Source organism: Lissotriton vulgaris, chromosome 4_1, assembly GCF_964263255.1.
Source record: "Lissotriton vulgaris chromosome 4_1, aLisVul1.2, whole genome shotgun sequence".
Taxonomy (NCBI): domain Eukaryota; kingdom Metazoa; phylum Chordata; class Amphibia; order Caudata; family Salamandridae; genus Lissotriton; species Lissotriton vulgaris.
Genome location: NC_141691.1, coordinates 618,009,032 through 618,028,518, shown reverse-complemented (window position 1 = coordinate 618,028,518; position 19,487 = coordinate 618,009,032). Strand labels below are relative to the sequence as shown.

At 47.3% G+C, this 19,487-nt stretch overlaps 1 protein-coding gene across 2 annotated transcripts in view; it reads right to left on the bottom strand.

Annotated features, from left to right (window-relative positions):
• Positions 1-580: 580 nt before the first annotated feature.
• Positions 581-19,487, bottom strand: part of CDK13 (cyclin dependent kinase 13) — an 841,634-nt gene continuing 822,727 nt past the window's right edge. For both annotated transcript variants that reach the window (XM_086964864.1, XM_086964863.1), the window contains exon 16: positions 581-1,947. In XM_086964864.1, coding sequence (XP_086820990.1) covers positions 1,109-1,947 — 839 coding nt within the window. In that variant the 3' untranslated portion in view covers positions 581-1,108. The remainder of the gene's footprint in view (positions 1,948-19,487) is intronic.

Here is a 19,487-nt window from a genome sequence, read left to right as displayed (position 1 = left end):
GAAGCATCTCCACCCTGAAAGGGGGTGGAGTGTGCTTGAGATGGACCGAGATCTGCTCTTAAAACAATTAATTCACCACGTTTTGGTACGTTAGTCATCACAAAATAAACTTCCATAATGTAAGCTGGCCGCAAGCCTTCCAGGGAATACCAATCCACTTCGTGTTTCAGTATGAAACTAGTCTAAATGAACTGTTGTCTCACCAGTCTGTGCTTCGTATGGAAATATAAAAAGCTGGAGAGGAGGCAGAGATTCCCGGTACAGTTTAAAAATTAAGTACTTTTTTTTAACCCTTGCTTTCAGTTTCCAAACTAGTTTTTTAACTGCCATGGAATCTCAACTTCCTTAACTTTCTAGTTTTGCATTACCTGAAAAGGTAGCAGTAAGTGAGTCACACAAATGTTCTGAAGTACAAACGAAATCAAGTAGGATTAGTTAAAGACTACAAGCAGAAAAGTTAAGGCACATCCTTGTTCAAAACCATGATTGTAATTAAATAGCTATTATCTGAAACACCCAATCAGTGGTTTAAACAAACCATGTAACTGACCGTTTATAAAATTTGCATCAGGATAAATGGTGGTTTTATCTGAAAGGTTGTTTTATTTCATCTGAAGTGAGCAAGTACATCTTCCACAATAACACTGAAAGCAGTGCAAAGACCGACAGCGACCTTTGACTAAAAGGTAGTTTTGTAAAAAGAAAAATACCCAAAAGGAAATTGTTATCTGGCATTTTGACTGTTGTAAAATTTTCTTTTTACATAAAAGTTGGTCCAAACTTACAAAAAAGCACAAGTGTGCATAATTCTTTAACAGGTCTGCAAATATCCATAAAAAGCTGAAACCCCTAAAGTTATTTTTCACTTAGATTAGGCAAAATACAAAAAGAAACACGACTAGAGTTTGTGAAGATGTACAATCAATTGATTTACTTTTGAAAACTGCATACTTTTGCTCTTGCTTTCTTGCAAGACCCTTTCTGGCATAAAAATAAAGCTGTTGAATTATTATTCAAGTCTTTTGAACTGCTGCTTTTAATTGCAGCTGTGGTGTTATGGGTTGGAAAAATAAGTCTTTCCTAATATAGACTATGTGCCTGAAAAATCTCAGTACGGCAATCCTCTGCCACGCCCCCGTACTGTTGCTGGATTCATATGTCCTCTAAAACCTTGGGAATATCCCTGTACATGAGCAGGTGAAGACCACGTATGTCCTTGAATGTGGCCAGGGCCACGAGGCATGTCCTGTAAATTAGTGCTATAATTATAGTTATGCATCTTTGTTGATAAACCATGCGCAACGTCTGCACCTATCGAGGGGTCACCACTGTTTCCAAGCACTAAGATAGGCCCATGCATATATTCAAACCTATGGTCCTTATCGCCACTAAACATCATGGAACCAGTGTTGAGGTAATTGTCTCCGTAACCAGCCACTGAGCTCGGAAATGGCTCTGTAAAGGCAGGTGGGGGCTGAGGTGCACCACTAGAATGAGATGAAGCAGTACTGTAGTTATCCGGAGGCTGACTGTCAGCGTTTCCAACAAAATTTCTTCCTTCTAATGCACCAGTAGATCCAGGACCTCCTCCATCACTGCCATAAGGGGTGGAAGAGTAAGTACATTTGTAATGATCAGTGTAATCTTGAGCCACTGTCAATGGACCCCCCGACGGAAAATCGATAATGCTTTTATCTTCCTCTTGAGCCTGATGGTGAGCAAGCAGCTGAAGTAGAGCCTCTTTCACAGCTGCATGCGGGTCAGTGGCGTTAGTGCTAATGCTAGGAGTGTGCGGTTTTTCTGTCCGATAATCTAGATCTTCTTCAGAGAATGGAGGAGGTTCGGGAGGCTCTGGAGGGCGTTGATCTGGAGGCAATATGATGGGCTGTTCCCGTTCAGGTGACAAGTCCAGGACAGGTGTATCAGATTGTTCACTGCGATTCTCATCTGAAAAAAGGACATTCCAAATTTAGTGTTTTAGCATAGAATGAACAAAAGTATCACTTAATTGTAGAACTAACCTTTTCATATTGAATGAACTTGTGACAATTTATATCAATTACGAGTCTAGCTTGTACTAACCTAAAACAAATGAAAAAAGTGTGACTTGGAGTGTCTCATCGTTGGCTATTGCTTACTGCAAAGGTCTGACGTTGGCACTAAATATCAAAAACATTCTCATTTTTGCGGCGTTCTTATATTTGATTGTGTCCACGAACTCATGATTAATTATTTTCAACAGTTGGCCCAATCACTTTAAGGAGAATTGTATTGTAATTGGATTTATATAGCGCTTACTACCCTTGACAAGGCGTCAAAGCAATTTTTCGGTGAGTAGCACACTACTCTGTAACCCAAGAAGGATTAGTGTTGAATTAGTGCAGTGAAATATTAAAGTAATTTGAGTGGTGGTTAGGTTAGTCAGTTATTTGGATTCAAAAGGATAGAAGAGGGAAAAAGCTTTGTATTTATATAGCGCTTGTTACCCCTAATGGGGTGTTGAAGCGCTTTTTTGGGGGGAGGAGTAACACGCTACTCCGGAACCCATAAAGGATTAGTTGTGAATTAGTATAGTGAAATGTTCAAGTAATTTGAGTGGTGGATATTAGTCAGTTATTTGGATTGAGAAGGATAGTGGAGGGATAGAAAAGGGAAAAAAGGTTTACATTTATATGGCGCTTGTTACTCCTAATGGGGTGTTGAAGCATTTTCTTGGTGAGTTGCACGCTACTCTGGAACCCTTAAGGATTGTGACTCGTCTCTTCATGCCATAACCAAATTTAGATAGTCACCCTTCGTTTTAGGAACCTCCCAACTTAATTTTGCCCTAAAAGGGGAAATACAGGCATTCTTCTGCATTGATTCAAGTGGTTGACTAAATTGATGTGTCTATAAACAAAAACACATTGAAAAACAGCATTACAGACGGTGGATAATTTGCACTAATCTATTATGCCTCATCTCAGTATTTGGGTCTCCATAAACATTCTACCATTTTAAATCTTCCCACGAACACATAAGAGCTCAGTTTTGTTTAAACCTACTGCCTGCATGTAGATTATGTTCTGCTTGTGTCCTTCTAGATGATCCCAGTATCCTTTAAATAGAGAACCATCAATACTTATTCAAGGTTGGATATATTGGTTTTCTACTTACAGAAAAGTTAATATTGCAGTTTATTATTTATTAAAATCTACACAAATGTGGCTGTGGGCTAAAGTATAAATGTGGAAGCAAGTGTATAAACTAAGTTGTTTTAAATCATTGAAGCACATTAATGTAACTCAAGATATAGTGCCTTGCAACCTTCGCATTCAGTGATTCTATTTGCCTCTACAAACAGCTCTTACCTACTTTACCTTTAGAATTTTGCTTTTCAGCGGCAGGATCCTCAATCAAACGGCAGCACTATTTATGTCCACATTCTAATTTTTGAAGACAACTTATTTTTGCATTCCTCCCTTAATAACGAGGTAAACTAATCCTACTATTGATGGTCTTTGTATAAACATACATAAGACTAGCATGAAAGTAAAAAAACAATCTATTTTCTTAATTACTGAAGAGCGTGAATCACAAGAAACGTTTTTAATCTACTAGCAGAACTGTTTTAATTTCTCTCATACCAGCTGTTGTACCCTTTTGGCCCGGTTAGGGGAAAAGGCACACCTTGGCTATGTGCGTGCGATCAGAGACATCTGTAACGATTAAAAAAGTAAACCTTGCACCGGTTTCTTGTCACGCTTTTATCCACTTCGAAGCATGTACATGTCGACAACACAAAGTTTATATGCTGGGAACTTTCGACATCATAGCTCTTCTAGCTATGGGTTAATATTAATACAAGGCTAAAATGCTAAGAGACACCTATGCCTATCATTTTAATCGCAGGTGAACAGGTCCCCCCTCACCCCCCACCTACATGCCTTTAATTCCAGAACTTTTACATCCCACAGGAGAGAACCTGTTTCTCGCACCTGAAGGTTTCAGCTGAATTTTGTAGTTCAGAATTCAAGATCCAGGCACCATGAAAGATGCAAGCTCAAATTGCAGGCTCCTGTGACTACTTTTGGCGTCTGTTCTGTGGCATCGTGTTTCGGCTTCAGGACCTCTTCCGATCTTCTAAAAGCGAGGGATTTTATAGTTTTATAGGAGGCTTGCCCCCTCCTCTGGCCATGGATGAACACACTTCAGGTATTTTATATGAGGCTCGCTCCCTCTGGCCATGGATGGGCAACCTTCAGGTATTGTATATGAGGCTCCGTCCCTCCTCTGGACATGGATGGACAACCTTCAGGTATTTAATTCTGATCCAATGACAATGTTCTCACCTACAGATCTGAGCAAATCAAGATTATGTTGTACCATACATTTTCACATTTTTAAAAAGTAGCAATTTCTGCTTCGCTGATAAAAACCTTCATGTGAGATATTCCATTTCAAACCCAGAAACATAAACCAGGCTTCGGAAAATCTACTCGCCCAACTTGCTATGGCGAGGCAGATTTTATCAGGGCAAGCTATTTTTTAGGCCTTTTAATCTATTCTGACCAGAGAGCTCGAGCTGGCTAAGAACAGGTGACATGTTCATTCACTCATTCTCTGGGTCTTCTCATCCAGCCTTGCCAGCAACACTACTGCCAGCTCATCACACCTAAATAAGGAACCTCGTAGTTTCGCTGGAGAGGCAGTGGTGCCCAGCAGTCAATGAGATTCTTAGTTTGAAGACAATCTTCCCAGTGGGTATAGCTATATGGTATTTAACTCACAAGTCAAGGAATCTGCGGCTAGATGTCTATCAGATTAAAAAGTTACGTACCTTTGGTAATGATGTATCTGATAGAGAAATAGTCTAGCCGCAGATTCTTTAACGCCGAGCCCATCCTCCCTGCTCTGAGAACGACATGATGTAGGGGTTAATCCCTTTTTTCAGTACTGGTTTTTATTCCAGGGATCACAGTTTTGTGCAGTGGTGATTTACACCACGCAGTCTTGTTCTGGTATTACCATACCATTCATTTCCATTCCTGGGTGAATGCTAGAGTGAGAGGTGTTTTGTTTTGCAAGGCTGGTTTAAACACCAATGCGCAGGGTTTCATGTAGCTTGCGTGCATCGGTGATTCATTTGGTCTTTTCCTTTAAGTCCTTGGCTGGTGTTCACATACCATTTATTGCTACTTTATAAGATTTGTTTCAAAGATTTTTGATCTTTTAGGCACACTGTTTTCTCAGCCAGTTTTTGTAGTGGCTCCACGTTCTGGTGCGCAAGGTTTCACAAAAGAAACCGACATCCGCTTGCCAGAGGGGACTTGCATGGCTCTATTGATATCACAACTGGAGTGGACATCATCACGGAGCTGGACCACACCTTCCCCAGCACTCAGAGGTACTGCTGAAAAATCTTCAGATCCAGTCTGACGCCTGGGAGAATTCACAAGTTAAGGAATCTGCGGCTAGATTATGTCTCTACTAGTTACATTGTTACCGAAGGTTACACTTGCTTCACCTCCATAGTTGGAAGCTAAAGGTCTAGGACCTTAGCCACCCTATGTGTAACCATAGTGTAGAATGCCAATTATTATGTGGCCAGGCAAGGAGGGAAGAAAAGGATTGACTCAGGGGAGGACTCTAGCCCACTAGCTTCTTGCAAGTCCCTCATACCAATTGTCATTCTGATGGGGCTGAGCAAACGCATCCCCCAGATCAGGATAGTTGTCGGAGTCAGTACCAAAAAGAGAATGTAAGGAGTGTTGTCTGCCTGGTGGTAAAATGAGAGCAGATTGCTCAGTCTGATTCGGTTGAGATGTAGGTCGAATTAAAGCTTGAGTCAGAAAGGACAATCCGGTCTAGGTCTTTGGACGGCTAGGTGGACATTTGTGCACACATGCCAGGGCCTGGATTGAGCATGGGCGCTATAAACCTGTGGATTTGTAGCACACGAAGACCGGCTTTGGGAGCAACTCTGGGAACGAGCCAATAACTTGGAGCAGTCCCGACGCTGCGTCTTGTGCTTGGCGATATACAGTTTCACCTTGCGTTCTCGATTGGTCTTCATGTTTCTCCAGCATCTCGTCAACCAGTAACTCAAAGAGGTGTTCCCCATCGAAATGTAGGTTGTGGAGATGCAGCTGGAGCTCTGGTTTAACTGTACTAACAAAGAAAGGGGTCAGAGCTTTGAAGATCCAGCACCAAACGTCACTACTTGTAAGGCCTATTAAATCTCCACTATACCTCAGTGAATTGGGCCTAGGATGTGACCCAGATACATCCCAAAAAGGTGGTTAGTCGTGGAGCTCTGGTTTAACCTAGAGATACGATGATAGGTGTGGTGTCTGAGAAGGATGCTGGAGTTACCCCTCAGGGAGGCTGTGTCTGCAGCGCCAAGGATGCAAATTATGTTATAAGTGGAGATGGTCTTTACCTCGTACACTATCTTCCACTATCTCCTATCCTCTTTTACTAAACTACTCAGGCAGATGTTTCACCAGTTGAGCATCTCATCCCACAGGGATATATAGTAGCAGGAGAGGAAATATAGAGAGTTGGATATGCGCCATTGGGTAACTGCCCCTATGCCACACTTTTGCATGCTGTGTCTTGCTGCTTGTCAGCTGGTGGGGTGTTGCCTGTGGCTTGAGCCGAGGTTCGCTTACAGTCTTGACTGTGTGTGTGTGTGTCTTGACTAGTGTGTGTGTGTGTGTGACTGCACGGTCTTGAGGCGGAAGCCGGGACCAGAAGCCTGATTTTCGATATTGCTGCTATTTCTTAATTGTTTTTAAATACCCCACATTACTGCTGATTTTAAAAGCGATTTTGCACTTTGGTTCTAATAGTGATAGACTACTCACGGTGGGCTCGAACCGGAGCCAATTCCCCCGTGGGTCCCGCCATCTTGAGTGAGGAGCTGGGCGAGCAGACTAGTGCTCTGCCCCTCCGCCCCTACGTGCATAAAATGGCAGCCTTTGCTAGGAAGCGCAGCGGAAGAGCGCAGCGGGCGCGCCGGACCCGTGCCTAGGGCCAGGACCCCTGCTCTGGGGCAAGCCGACCCTACCTCGAGGCTCACTTATACCAGCGAGACTTTGTGGGCTTTAAGGTACAGTACCAATTTAGCAGGTTGCACAATCTTGGAATTGGGGGATAACGCACGGAAGAATCCTCTCCTATGCACTTACTGCTCACAGGCTTTGCCTAGACTGTGCTGGCAACCTATTGCGCCCCCTAGGGACAATAAGGAAAAGCCTTTGATGAAAAACCATCCCTCGGCCAAGTGCCTTCTCCTCAATGCTAGATCATTGGTCAAACACAGCACAGAAGTAGCAGAGTTGATTCAGGACGCTGGAGTGACGATAGCTTTTATTACGGAGTCCTGGACCGATGCCGATTCTGGCCCTGACATAGTTAACGCCACGCCGCCGGAATATGTCTGCTATACCCTAAATCGAGAAAAGAAGAAAGGTGGAGGCCGAGCTATCATCTATCACAGCTCAATTAGAGGGTCTTTTCAACCTGGACCCATAGGTCTAGAGGAGACTCTTCTCTTTAATCTCACCTTATCCGATCATCAAACCCTCAGAAGCCCCATTTGTTGTAGCTCTGGGTAAGATACTCGAAGCTGCCACCTGTGCCCGAGCCTTTATACTGCTGGGCGATTTTAATTTCCACCTAGAATGCGGCTTGGACCCAGACACTCGCGATCTGATTGACCTACTGGAGGGGGTGGATCTGAAGCAATGGGTCTGTGGTCCGACTCACAAGGCAGGACATACCCTGGACGGGATTTTTTCAAATCATCCTAGCCTTTAAGTAACAACAGTGCAGCCAGTACCCTGGTCCGATCACGCAGCAGTCTATTTTAATGTTACTCTAACCCCCCCCCCCCCCCACCCCCCCCCCCCGTGAGATCATCTAGAGCCAGAAACGCACCAAGGCAGGTTAGGAAATGGAACAACATAAATGGGGAGGTGCTGGAGGGTGTATTAAAAATTTCCTTGGAGCCCCTCTCAGGAAATGTGGAGGAAGCAGCCTTGGCCTATACTAACTGGCTTGAATCAGCATGCTTACAACTGGCTCCCCCTAAAACTTTTTACTCCACACGCTCAAATCCCTCCACCCCTTGGTTCTCCGAAGAGATCAGGGAGCACAAAATGTTGTGTAAAAAAAGGGAAAGAACTTGGCGGACAACCTTTTGCGAGACAGACAAAAAAACTCTCAATATTGAGCAAAGAGCCTATAAAAAGAGGATACAGCAGGCACAACGGGCCTTTTTCACGAAATGGATTAAAGAAGCCAGTAATGCCCCGAAGGAACTATTCCGGACGGCGTCATCCCTGGCAGTCCCCAAGACCATAGAAGTACCCCCCAGTCTTTCACTTTGTGAGAATCTTGCCACTTTTTTCCGAGAAAAAGTGGAAAAAAACCTTCTCTCCACTAGACAGTCAAATAAGAATTCCTCCCTCTATCATTGGCCCGGAATTAGACAGCAATTCGGAAAAACTCCTACAATTTACCCAAATTAGTGAGAAGGAGGTAGTGAGCCGACTACAGAAGATAAAATCGGGCTCCCCTCATGACCCCTGCCCTGCTGCAATCGCCAAATTAGCTCCAGCCACTATTGCAGCCGGACTTACTCCCCTCCTCAATCTCATGTTGGATAGGGGGGAATTTCCCGCGAAATGGAAACAAGCCTCCCTCCTACCCCTCCTAAAAAAATCCAACCTGGACACAGCCGAGATGAATAACTACCGGCCTATTGCCAGATTACCCCCCCCAGCTAAAATTATGGAAGGCTCTTTAAACACGCAGCTAAGTGCCTTTTTGAGGACAGGAGAACATCTAGATCCATCCCAACATGGTTTTCGTGCAGTACATAGCACGGAATCCGCCCTGATCAAGTCTGTGGAAGACATTAGAAGAGTGATGGACGCAGGAGGCAGAGCCGCCCTGATCTTGTTGGATCTTTCCGCGGCCTTCGACGCAGTCCATCACAAGTCGTTGATGGACCGGTTGAGGGCCTGGGGAATTCAAGGAAAGGCATTGAAGATCTTACAGGCCTTCCTTTCCAATAGGACTCAGACGGTGGCACTGGGGGACTTCGAATCACGTCCTTTTGTGCTCCCTTGTGGAGTTCCCCAGGGGTCCTCACTGAGCCCGACCCTTTTTAATGTGTACGTCTCTACCCTAGCGCCGGTTATTTGATCCCTTGGTTTTAACCTCACAGCATACGCTGATGACACGAGATAGTGGTGTCATTGCTGCCTTGGGAAATAGATAGCACAGCTGACAGGTTCAAAGGCTGTATGCGAGAAGTGGGTAACTGGATGGCACAAAACTGTCTTAAGCTCAACTCTACAAAGACTGAAGTGCTACTCTTTGGTTCCAAAGACAACTTCTGGTCCCCGAGATGGTGGCCAGAAGAAATGGGAACCCTCCCGTCTCCAGTGGTGAAGGTGAAAAATCTAGGCATCCTGGTGGATGATTCATTATCCTTCAAACCACAGATCAAGGCTCTTTCCTCATCCACGCATTAGGAGTTTTTCCCTAGGCGCAGCAGTAGCCTGGAACAGATTACCACTCAACATCAGACAGTCGTCCGACCTGTTATCTTTCAGAAGAGCGCTTAGGACCTGGCTCTTTACTCACTAAAGCCCTTTACCCACATACACTAGTTCAATTATGTTAGCGCCAGGACACCTCCGGGTAACAGTGCGCTCTAGAAAGGTTAAAAGTAAATAAATAAATAAGTATGCAGGGGCCAGAATGTCTGGTTGGGCTGTTGGGGGGGTGGGGGGGGGGAGCAATGAATGGCCAATGATATAAATCGGATCACGTTACTGAGGTCACTTCTCCACCACAGAAAACTATCCTAGCTCTTTGAATATCTCAAGGGCAGACTCGAGCATGGTTTTCAACATTGGCAGAAACTGCACAGTCTGCTCCAATTTCCAGGGCATCTTGGGGAGGAAATAGTCTGCCCCATGGAAAACATGCATGTCCACTTTGTGGAAGGAGGCTGCCCACTGGATGACCCTGTGATAGGCTGTAGTATTGTTGGGGGAAATGCGCTACTGGGCGAGTTCTAGGTCGCCACGGGTGGGGGAGAATGATATTTTAGCAGTCTCAAGGTTCGTTTGTAGGCCCTGGCTCTAAAAGTGCATTGTAAGGATCAGCAGGGCTAAATGACTGCTTGCGTCTCCTGAAGTGTGTGAAGATCCCTCTGGTGTATATTGTGGGGATGCTCTGTGTGAGTGCGGCACTGGTGGTGAGGGATGAGGTGGGGGGGTGGTTCCAGTCTGTGATGGGGTCCTGGCCTCCTGGGAGGCCTCAGATGTAAGTTCCTTCTCGAGGCATGAGACCCAGATGGCCCAACAATGTGGGGGTCCTCTTTCAAGGCAGTCTCTGTAGGCTTCGGCAGGGGTCGTTTAGCTGAAATCTTCCAGCTGATCGGATTATTAAGACATCTGTCTCACATCAAGCTCTTCTGGAGTTTTTTTAGGATCGGCTGCTCCGAATATGCGCGAAGATGCTCTCACTGTTGATGATGGTTTAGGTGCTGGGGTCAATAGAGCCTTTGGCTTTGAGTGGAGCCTAGGCTTATCGGTGGCCTTGGGGAACTTAGGCCTGGCAGGGCTCAATGACGAAGAGGGGTCAATGCTGGACTGATCATTATTTGAATCCGTGGCTTAGCATAGTGATTACAAAGCCTGAAGATGGCATAGGTCCTGGGGCTGTATTGGCTTGTGCACGGGGCTCAACGCCAGGATACCTCAGGAGAGGTGCTCTGCCTCGTCATGAGGCCTCTTGCAAGGCTTGGAGTTAACTGTTCTTAAAAACCTGGGTAAGGTCTTCAGTTGAGGATAACTAATCCTGGAGGTCAGTGGAGGCTCCTCTTCTTCCTCTTTGCCAGAGGCTCTGGATGAGATGGTCCCTGGATTGAGTGTATGCTGGTGCGTCAGAATGCCAGAAGGACTGGCATTGTCACTTTCCCTGGTGTGGTAGGAGCCTTATTCATCAAAGAGGTCAGGTGCAGGCTGCTGATGCATCTTGTGGTGCACCAAACACCTCTGACTTCAGTTCCATATGGTTTTCTTTGACTGGAAAGCAAAGCAAGCTTCACATGAGGTGTTGTTGTCATGGTGGTCCGGGGGAGGGGGAGCGGATACAAACCTCGTAATGATCCAACCACGGGTATCTTGTGTGCCCCTGAGGGCAGTACTGAAAGGCTGTCTATATCGTTAGCCTAGAGGCTCTGTATTCTCCTGAGTTGAAGGTCGATGAAAAAGGGAGCAAGGCCCTGTGAAGGGCATTAGGACCCTGGCGTTCAGGGACTCGATTGGTAGGCATTCTCCAGATAGTGTCGAAAGAGAAGCGGATGCTAAATATTTTTCTGACCATGGGTGTAGTGAATTCAACATGTGGGCGCAAAAAAACTTGGAGAACTTGTTGATTTTCAAGTCCCACCAGTACACTTTCAAACCTAATGGGGGGGAAAACAATCTAACGTGAAGTCAGTGCCCATGAGCATTGCCCACTAAGGGTTGAGTCACCAGCCATTGTGTAACTCAGAAGCTTTCATCAAAGAAAAACAAACAGCACATGCTACTAACTAGATTTAATTATAGGACATTAAATTTGCTTCCCATGCCTGGTTTACAGCATAGAAATGTGTGCACTTTCAAGTCTCCCAAATCATCAATATGTAGAATAAAGTCACCCAGCATGACTGAATGCTAATCACAGAAGCTTTAGTGATGTCAATCTTATTTGTAGTTTTCTGCACAAGAATTAGGAGGACAGCAAATTACAATCAGAGTGCATATTGAGACTGGACAATACATAATAATGTAATTTCGGTAATATTTATGGTGGACCCATTTTCTTCCTGCAATTGTCATCTTATGAATATTCTAGATAGGTCACTGAGAGCATCTCCTTTTACACTGAGGAAGACTGCTATATGAGCGGTTATTGGTAAGATTCACCATTACTGCGCCCACAACCACAGGAGAACTGCTTCTCAATTTATATAATTTTGAGAGTTTTTCATAGTGCTAGCTAGACCAGACGGCAGTGGCGGTTCTTACATGGGGGCGTTTGGGCGCCGCCCCCCCTGCTTTCTCGCCGTGCGAGAAGGCAGAACAAATGCTAGTTATCATATTATATAAGTTATATAATATGATAAATAGCATTTGTTTGTGCCTTCTCGCACGGCGAGAAAGCAGAAGTTTCCTTGTTTACAGTGGGAGTGTGTTACTCGAGGGCAGGGGGAGTGGCTTGGGGGAGTGGCTTGCCCACTATTGTTAATACTGACTGTTTGGACAGCCTGAGGCCGGCGCCCAAACAGACAGTATTAACTACAGTGGGAAAGCCACTCCCCCAAGCCCCCCACCCCCCTGGCCTCAACTCTCCCTGTTCTCTGTATGCTGCAGCAGCAGCATACGTCAGAAAATTACGTCACCTGGGGCAGCTGGCCGCACCAATCAATCTGCGGCAGTGGAGAGGGAGGCTGCCTGCCGCGCCGCCTTCCTGATGACGTGCTGCAGCGCAGGACAGGACTTGAAAACGAGGACGGCGGGAATCGGGACGGAGTCTCTGGTAAGTTTAGTTTATACTATTTTATTTAAAATATATTGGTTGTCGTACCCCATTTCCAATCCCCCCCAACCCGTAATGCCGGCGAATTAGAGCCCGCCATTAAAGGCTGTTCACCCTTGGTTTATAAAATGTGAATCAAAAGTTTTTTGATGCAAAACAGTAGAATTCTGTTTCAAATCGTGTATAAACTGTGTACATCGATCCGAAGAGTCATATATGCGCCGTACAAGAGCATGCATGTCTTTTAACCGTCATAATTTTTTTTTTTTAATGGTTGGACCTTTTAAAACCTCTCGGCTGAAGTCCCTTCTCGCTCTCTCATGAATACAACTTACAAGCATTCCGCCTCGCGCGGCATCGGTAGCATTTCTAAGTGTATATTCAATGCCAGAGTGAGTCACGCGCTGCGGAATGTTGGATAGCCAGCTCGCCACCCCCCCTCGACACATACCAGAGATGTCCCTCCCCCGGCATCGCGCCTGGTTCGAAACCCCGAGGCCATGGCGAGAAATGATGGAAGTCGTCGGCAACCCGATTACTTTATTTCACAATTATTTAATGATAACATTCGTTCATATTTTTATGGTGCAGAAAACACAGAATGGAAGTTTAGTTTGCATACACGCAATTAGATATTACACGTGTCTTCAGCATTTGTGACCTTAAGGCTAGTGGAAGCCATTTGCTGCTCATCATCTGTTTGAAGGGATTGGAGGCGGCCCACCTGGCGCGGGGATTAGAGTGGGGTGGGGGTGTCTGTGGAGGGAGGGGGGGCCCTCACACCTCCAGATCAATTAACACCAAGGTCCAGTGTCACCTCGGGAGCCCTGCGCTCTGGGGCGGGTCCCGCTGTGTGTGCGCTCCGAACGCTATCAGGTGACCAGATCAGACACTCACAGGCCAGGCTCCTGACCCCGGCTGCATGCACAAGTAAGCAGGGTGCTGATGAGTCAGAAGCCAATCAGTCACTTGAACTAGGCATTCAGTAAAAACTGTACTCATTGTTTATACGCAGTTCGAACGGCGCGCAGCGATAAAATTTTAAGATGAATACAGATTGCAAAGTTGCCAGAACAGGCTGAGGCATGACCATTGCAGGTGCCCCAATGTGTAGCGCGTGAAACAACAGTTGAAGTGCAGAAATGTTATCTGATGCGATGGGGGTGGCTGTGCCCAAGTAACAGGTGCCAGAGCTCACCAGGGAGGGGTGCATGGCAGGCGGCAGGCTCATGAGCCGACTCGTGTCATTGTAAAAGTCAAAAGACCAAAATCACGAGGCACTTGTAGGAACTTTTAATAGTTCATGTTTCCTTACATCCTTTCGCCTTGTTATTGGGGTCACCTTGTATAGGGTCGTGGGCTTTTCACACACACCTACTTGCTCTCATATCAGTTCTGAAGGAATGCAGTGCCTTGCGCATTGGTGCTTTTAATTATAATGTGTTGTGAGCAGAGGCGTACAGCTACGGTGCAGTAAGACTTTCATTTTACGCCTCACCACTTTCAAATGTCACCAGCCGCCACTGCCAGACGGTATCAGAGCGCTTTACAGCATTTGTTAGGAATTATCAATCAATAGTAGTGCTTTAAAACATTGTCAGAGGCATTTTAAAGTGTTGAGAGTTGAGCCAATGTAGAGTCCTTGGGAGATGCATGCGTGGAGCGCGGTAGTACTTCCAGGGAGAGTCAGGTGTTTTTACCTGGGAGGTTGAGGAGAGATTATTTTAGTTATCCCTTGAACCTCATGAAGGAGGGATTAGATCCGATATGTATCAGCAGTGTTGTCTCATTTGGCCAGCCTTTGTGAGTTAGGATGTAAGGTAGGTTGGATTTCCAGAGTGAAGAACTTCGTGTGTGAGACAGGCCGTTGTGAAACAATGAGCTTCGATTGGTAGCCACTTTAGACTTTTCAGTGAGGGGAAGATGAGTTTGTATCTCTTTGCTCATTGTACCATCATGGATGCTGCATTTATAGGATGGCTCTCAGTGGGGCTACGTGAGAGTTTGGGGTGCCTGAGGGTGGCATTACCATAGTTCAGTCTGGAGAGGACCAGAGCTTGTGTGGCGTTTTTTTGGTCAGCTTGTGGGAGTAAGGGCTTAATACTGTTAAGGAGTTTTAGGGTGTAGAAGGCGCCCTTTGCTGTGCTCTTTATGCAAGAGCTCATGTTTAGACTGGAGTCCAGGGTTATTCCCAGGGATTTGGTAGGATCTGCCAAAGTCCTATTGCAGGTTAGAGGGTCCAGGTTGTTTAGCCATTCTTAGATCTGGGGGACTCGATGTGGTTGAATTTAAGGAAAGTTAGTCTTTTCTTTGCTGAGTTTGAGGTGGTTGAGAGTCAACCAGTTTCGGACCTTTATGAAAGTGGAGTTCAGTCATCGTATGTCATTGAGAGAGGATTCTTTCAAGTAATGTGTGTCATCTGCTTAAAGGTGGTATGAAATGTTAGCTTGTTTAAGTATTACTGTGAGGGGTTCCATGTATATAGGGGGTTCCATGTATATAGGAGCGACCCATGACCCTGTATTCAGGGTAGGCCGCTACCCACGCCGCACAGCACCACCTGTGTGTCCGTGCCTTCCTGGCTGCTGCTGCCGCAGTTGTGAGTTCGCCCCTTCCCTCTGCCTTTTGCCAGACTGTTATCGTGCCTATGGCTTTATTGTGCCTCAGCCTTTTGCCTGACTGTAATTGTGCATCTGCTCCTGCGTAGTGTTTAGTGGTTTCTTTTTTCTCATTCAGTTATTTGAAATGGTATTTCCATTTTACTTTTGTCCCCATTTTTTCCTTCTGTATACCCCGCCCGCTCGTTTCCTGCTGCTGCGTCCCCGTCCCCCTGCTCTCCCATTCGCCGCCCAGCTCCCGCCTCCCAGCTGCTCCTCCCTCCCCTTATATGGCAGGCGTGCCGAAGGCGAACCAGTCTGCACTCGGACCATGCCCAGCGCCAGAACCCCTGGCCCCCATGAAAGCAACAACGCCAGTCTCTGCTACGATACCAGCACCTTCCTCTCACTAAACACCGGACGATCACACACCTGCTTCCAGGCCGCCTGAGGCACACCCAAGGACCCTTCTTGTGCCGGAACTGCAGTTTCACCAGCATCCAACCCGCCAATCCACCCACTGCGAAAGATCGCAACCACCTCAGATGCATTCTTCTCAACACCTGCTCCGATCGCAAACACGCCGCTGAACTCTGAAACCTACACGACTACTTCCCCTGACGTCGCCTTCCTGACGGAGACCTGGATGAATCCCTCTTGTGCACCAGACATCGCCATCGCCATCACCATCACCATCCCTGACGGTTACAAGATCACCCGCAGGGACCGCACCAACAGAACAGGAGGCGGAATCGCCATCATCCACAGTAACACCTTCAGAGTCTCGCCCAACACAGACTACACCCTCAGCACTGCCGAACACCTGCACTTCCAGATCCACACCGATTCCAACGCCACCCTCAGAGGAACCCTCATCTACAGACCCCCCGGACCCCAGCCACAATTCAGCGACTCCATAGCCGACCTAGTCAGTACAAACGCCCTCGCCTCCTACGACATCAGGGCCCTGCTGGACAACGGCGAAACTGCGGCCCTCATCCTCTTGGACCTGGCAGCCGCCTTCGACACGGTCTGCCACCGCACCCTACGCTCACGCCTCCACGACGCTAGGATCCGAGACAAGGCTCTGGAATGGACCACCTCCTTCCTCTCCGGCAGAACCTAGAGCGTCAGCCTCCCCCCTTCCGTTCCGAAGCCACCAAGATCTGCGGCGTACCCCAGGGCTCGTCCCTCAGCCCGACATTGTTTAACATCTACATGACACCTCCTGCCCACGTCGCCCGACTACACAACTTCTACATCATCTCCTACGCCGACGACACCCAGCTGAACCTCTCCCTCACCAAGTACCCCTTCACCGCCAAAACCAACCTCAACAAAGGAATGAAAGCAGTCGCTGAGTGGATGAAGAACAGCCGCCTGAAGCTTAACTCGGACAAGACAGAAGTCCTCATCCTCGGCTCCACCCCCTCGGCCTGGGACGACTCCTGGTGGCCAACCGCACTGGGAACAGCACCTATACCCACCGACCACGAAAGCAACCTGGGGTTCATCCTAGACTCTACTCTCTCCATGACAAAGCAGGTCAACGCCGTCTCGTCCTCCTGCTTAAACACCCTCTGCATGGTCCACAAGATCTACAGGTGGAGCCCCACCGAAACAAGAAGAACGGTCCAGGCCCTCGTCAGCAGAAGGTTGGACTACGGAAATGCCCTCTACGCAGGAGCTTCGATCAAACTCCTGAAACGACTTCAACGCACACAGAACGCCTCTGCACGCCTGATCCTCGACGTCCCTCGCCGAAGCCACATCACACCCCACCTGAGACCTGCCCTGGCTTCCCGTCAACAAGAGGATCACCTTCAAGTTCCTCACCCACAACACCGGACCGGCATACCTCAACAGAAGACTCACCTTCTACACCAAAGAGCCAGTTCCGCTCCGCCGACCTTTCCCCTAGCATCCGAAGAGAGACCTCTGGAGGCAGATCGTTTTCCCACCTCGCCGCCAAGACCTGGAACACCCTCCCCATGCCCCTACAGCAGAGCCAGGAACTGCTAACCTTCACGAGGCTACTCAAGACCAGGCTATTCGAGTAGTATTAGCTTCCCCTCCCTCCTCAGAGCCTTGAGACCCTCACGGGTGAGTAGTGCGCTTTACAAATGACTGATTGATTGAGTGTAGGTGAGAGGACTGAGCCTTGGCGACACCTCCGGTGATAGCGGAATTATCAGAAGTTTAATTGATTTTTATTTTGTGCAAGAATGACGCAAACCAATGCATAACAGTGCTGTCTGCTCAGAATTATGTACATTGTGTGCTATATTTACAATAGCAGTTTCCGTACTGCATCCCTTCCTGAAACCGGATTGGTGGGAATAGAGTAGGGTGTTGGTGTCACAATGTTGGTTGAGTTGGACGAGATCTATTTTTCGAGAATTAATTTTCAAGTGGGGTGATTTAGCCCAGTTTGAGGCAGTCTTGCATAACCCCACGCTAAGGGAGCTGTTTATTATCCTGGTCCAGAGAGGGGTTGAGGTGTGTTTAAGAATTTTCACTAGAGAGGCAGGAATGTGGTCTGCATAGTGGAGGAGGGATTGGCTTTAGCAATTACCCTGTATATGACCTCTTTTGTGAGTGGGTTGAAAGCATTTCAGCTTGTGGGTGTTGCATGGGACCCTGGACTCTGGTGGTCATTGTGATGATTGAAACAGACCTCTGCTGGCAGGACCGAGGAGTGAGCTGTGGAGCTGGGAACCTCTGGGTTGAGGGAGAGGGGGAGGGTTTTCATGGGGCATCTACGAGTGAGTTAAGGGAGAGTTCGATCTTTAAGATTTTATTGTTGAAGACTATGGCAGTCGCAGTGTTTTTTCATTTTTTTACTATTGGTGGGGTTTCTTTGATTGGGTTAGAGGTTTGTTGCTGAATGATTTTAAGTCCTCGCCTAGGAATTGTTTTGATTTGTCGGGTGTACTGCAGAACATTGTGTCTCCTTATGTGGTTTTTGTATTTTCCGAGTTCCTCTCTTAAATGGTAGAGATGGGTTAGAGGGGCAGGCTCTCCACCATCTCTCTGTTGTTCATTTGCTTCATTCCGGGTTGAGATCTTCATTAAACAATGATCCAGAAAGAGCGTGGCTTGTCTCTTTCAGTTTTAATGGGGCTATTTAATCAAGGGCGGTTTTCATCGTTGGATTGCAGAGGTTTGTATGTTCGCCCGTAGTAAGGATGTGTGCGGGAGGAGTAGGGACATCATTTGTTCTTCCAGAAGCGTTGGGGGGGGGGGGGGGGGGGGGGGGGGGGGGGGGGGGAGATAGGGGGGAGGGGGGGGGGGAGATAGGGGGGAGGGGGGGGGGGGAGTGGGCGGGGTCAGGTTGATGTTTCTCAACCATTTGAGATCATTGTGAGATCGGTTTGGGGGTGCCTCCACTTGGTTCCGATAGAATAGTATGACGTGGTGATCTGACCAGCCGACTGGAAGAATCTTATCTAGCTTACCACTTCGCTTTGGCTATGATGCCGCCCAAGGTTGAGCCGTAGTCGTGAGTTTGCCCCTTGCAGCGTTGGGCGAGGGCTTTGCGGAGTACAAATTTGTTTAGAGATTGGATTAGTGTCTTCTCATCATTTCAATTTCATTGAAGTCACCTAGGATTAGGTTATTAGCGTTGAAGAGAGAGCTTTGTGTTATCAAATCCAACAGGTGTTCACCGAAGGACAGCGTGTTTCCTTGTGAGTGGTAGAGGAGGTGAAACTGTCACTTTGTTTCTTAGTGTTATGGAAGTCCTAAAATATTCGAAGGTGGAGTAGGGAATTGTTTTGGTTATGATGATGCTGTTCTTGTGCATGATGGCAGTGCCACCACATTGGCTGATTTCTCAGTCTTCCTAAAGATGGAGAAGCCTGGAGATACTGGAAGGTCAAGGATTAGATACACTGAATTATTTAGCCATGTTTCTGTGATGAATGCAATGTCATGGCTAAGGATTGCTTTTTCGGCGGCTGCGATCGATGGTTATCGGCTTTCTGTGGGGGGCGGGCAGGCGCAGGGTGGCGCATGCCACGCTTCTCCGACCTCGGGCGGATGGAGGACTGGCAGTGCCGGACTATGAGCGCTACTACCTAGCGGCGCAGCTGCAGTGGCTGACGCAGTGGGTGGCAAGAGCCAGACAAGGGGAGGACGGCTCAGGGGAACCGGCGGGCCCGGTCCAGGTGTTGTCCCGGATTGTCCTGGGACTTCCGGTGGGAGATTTCCACCTCACTCAGGAGTTTGCGACGGCCCGAAAATGCTGGAACAGGTATCGCCGACGGAGCGGTATTGCGGTTCCGTACGCACCTGAGA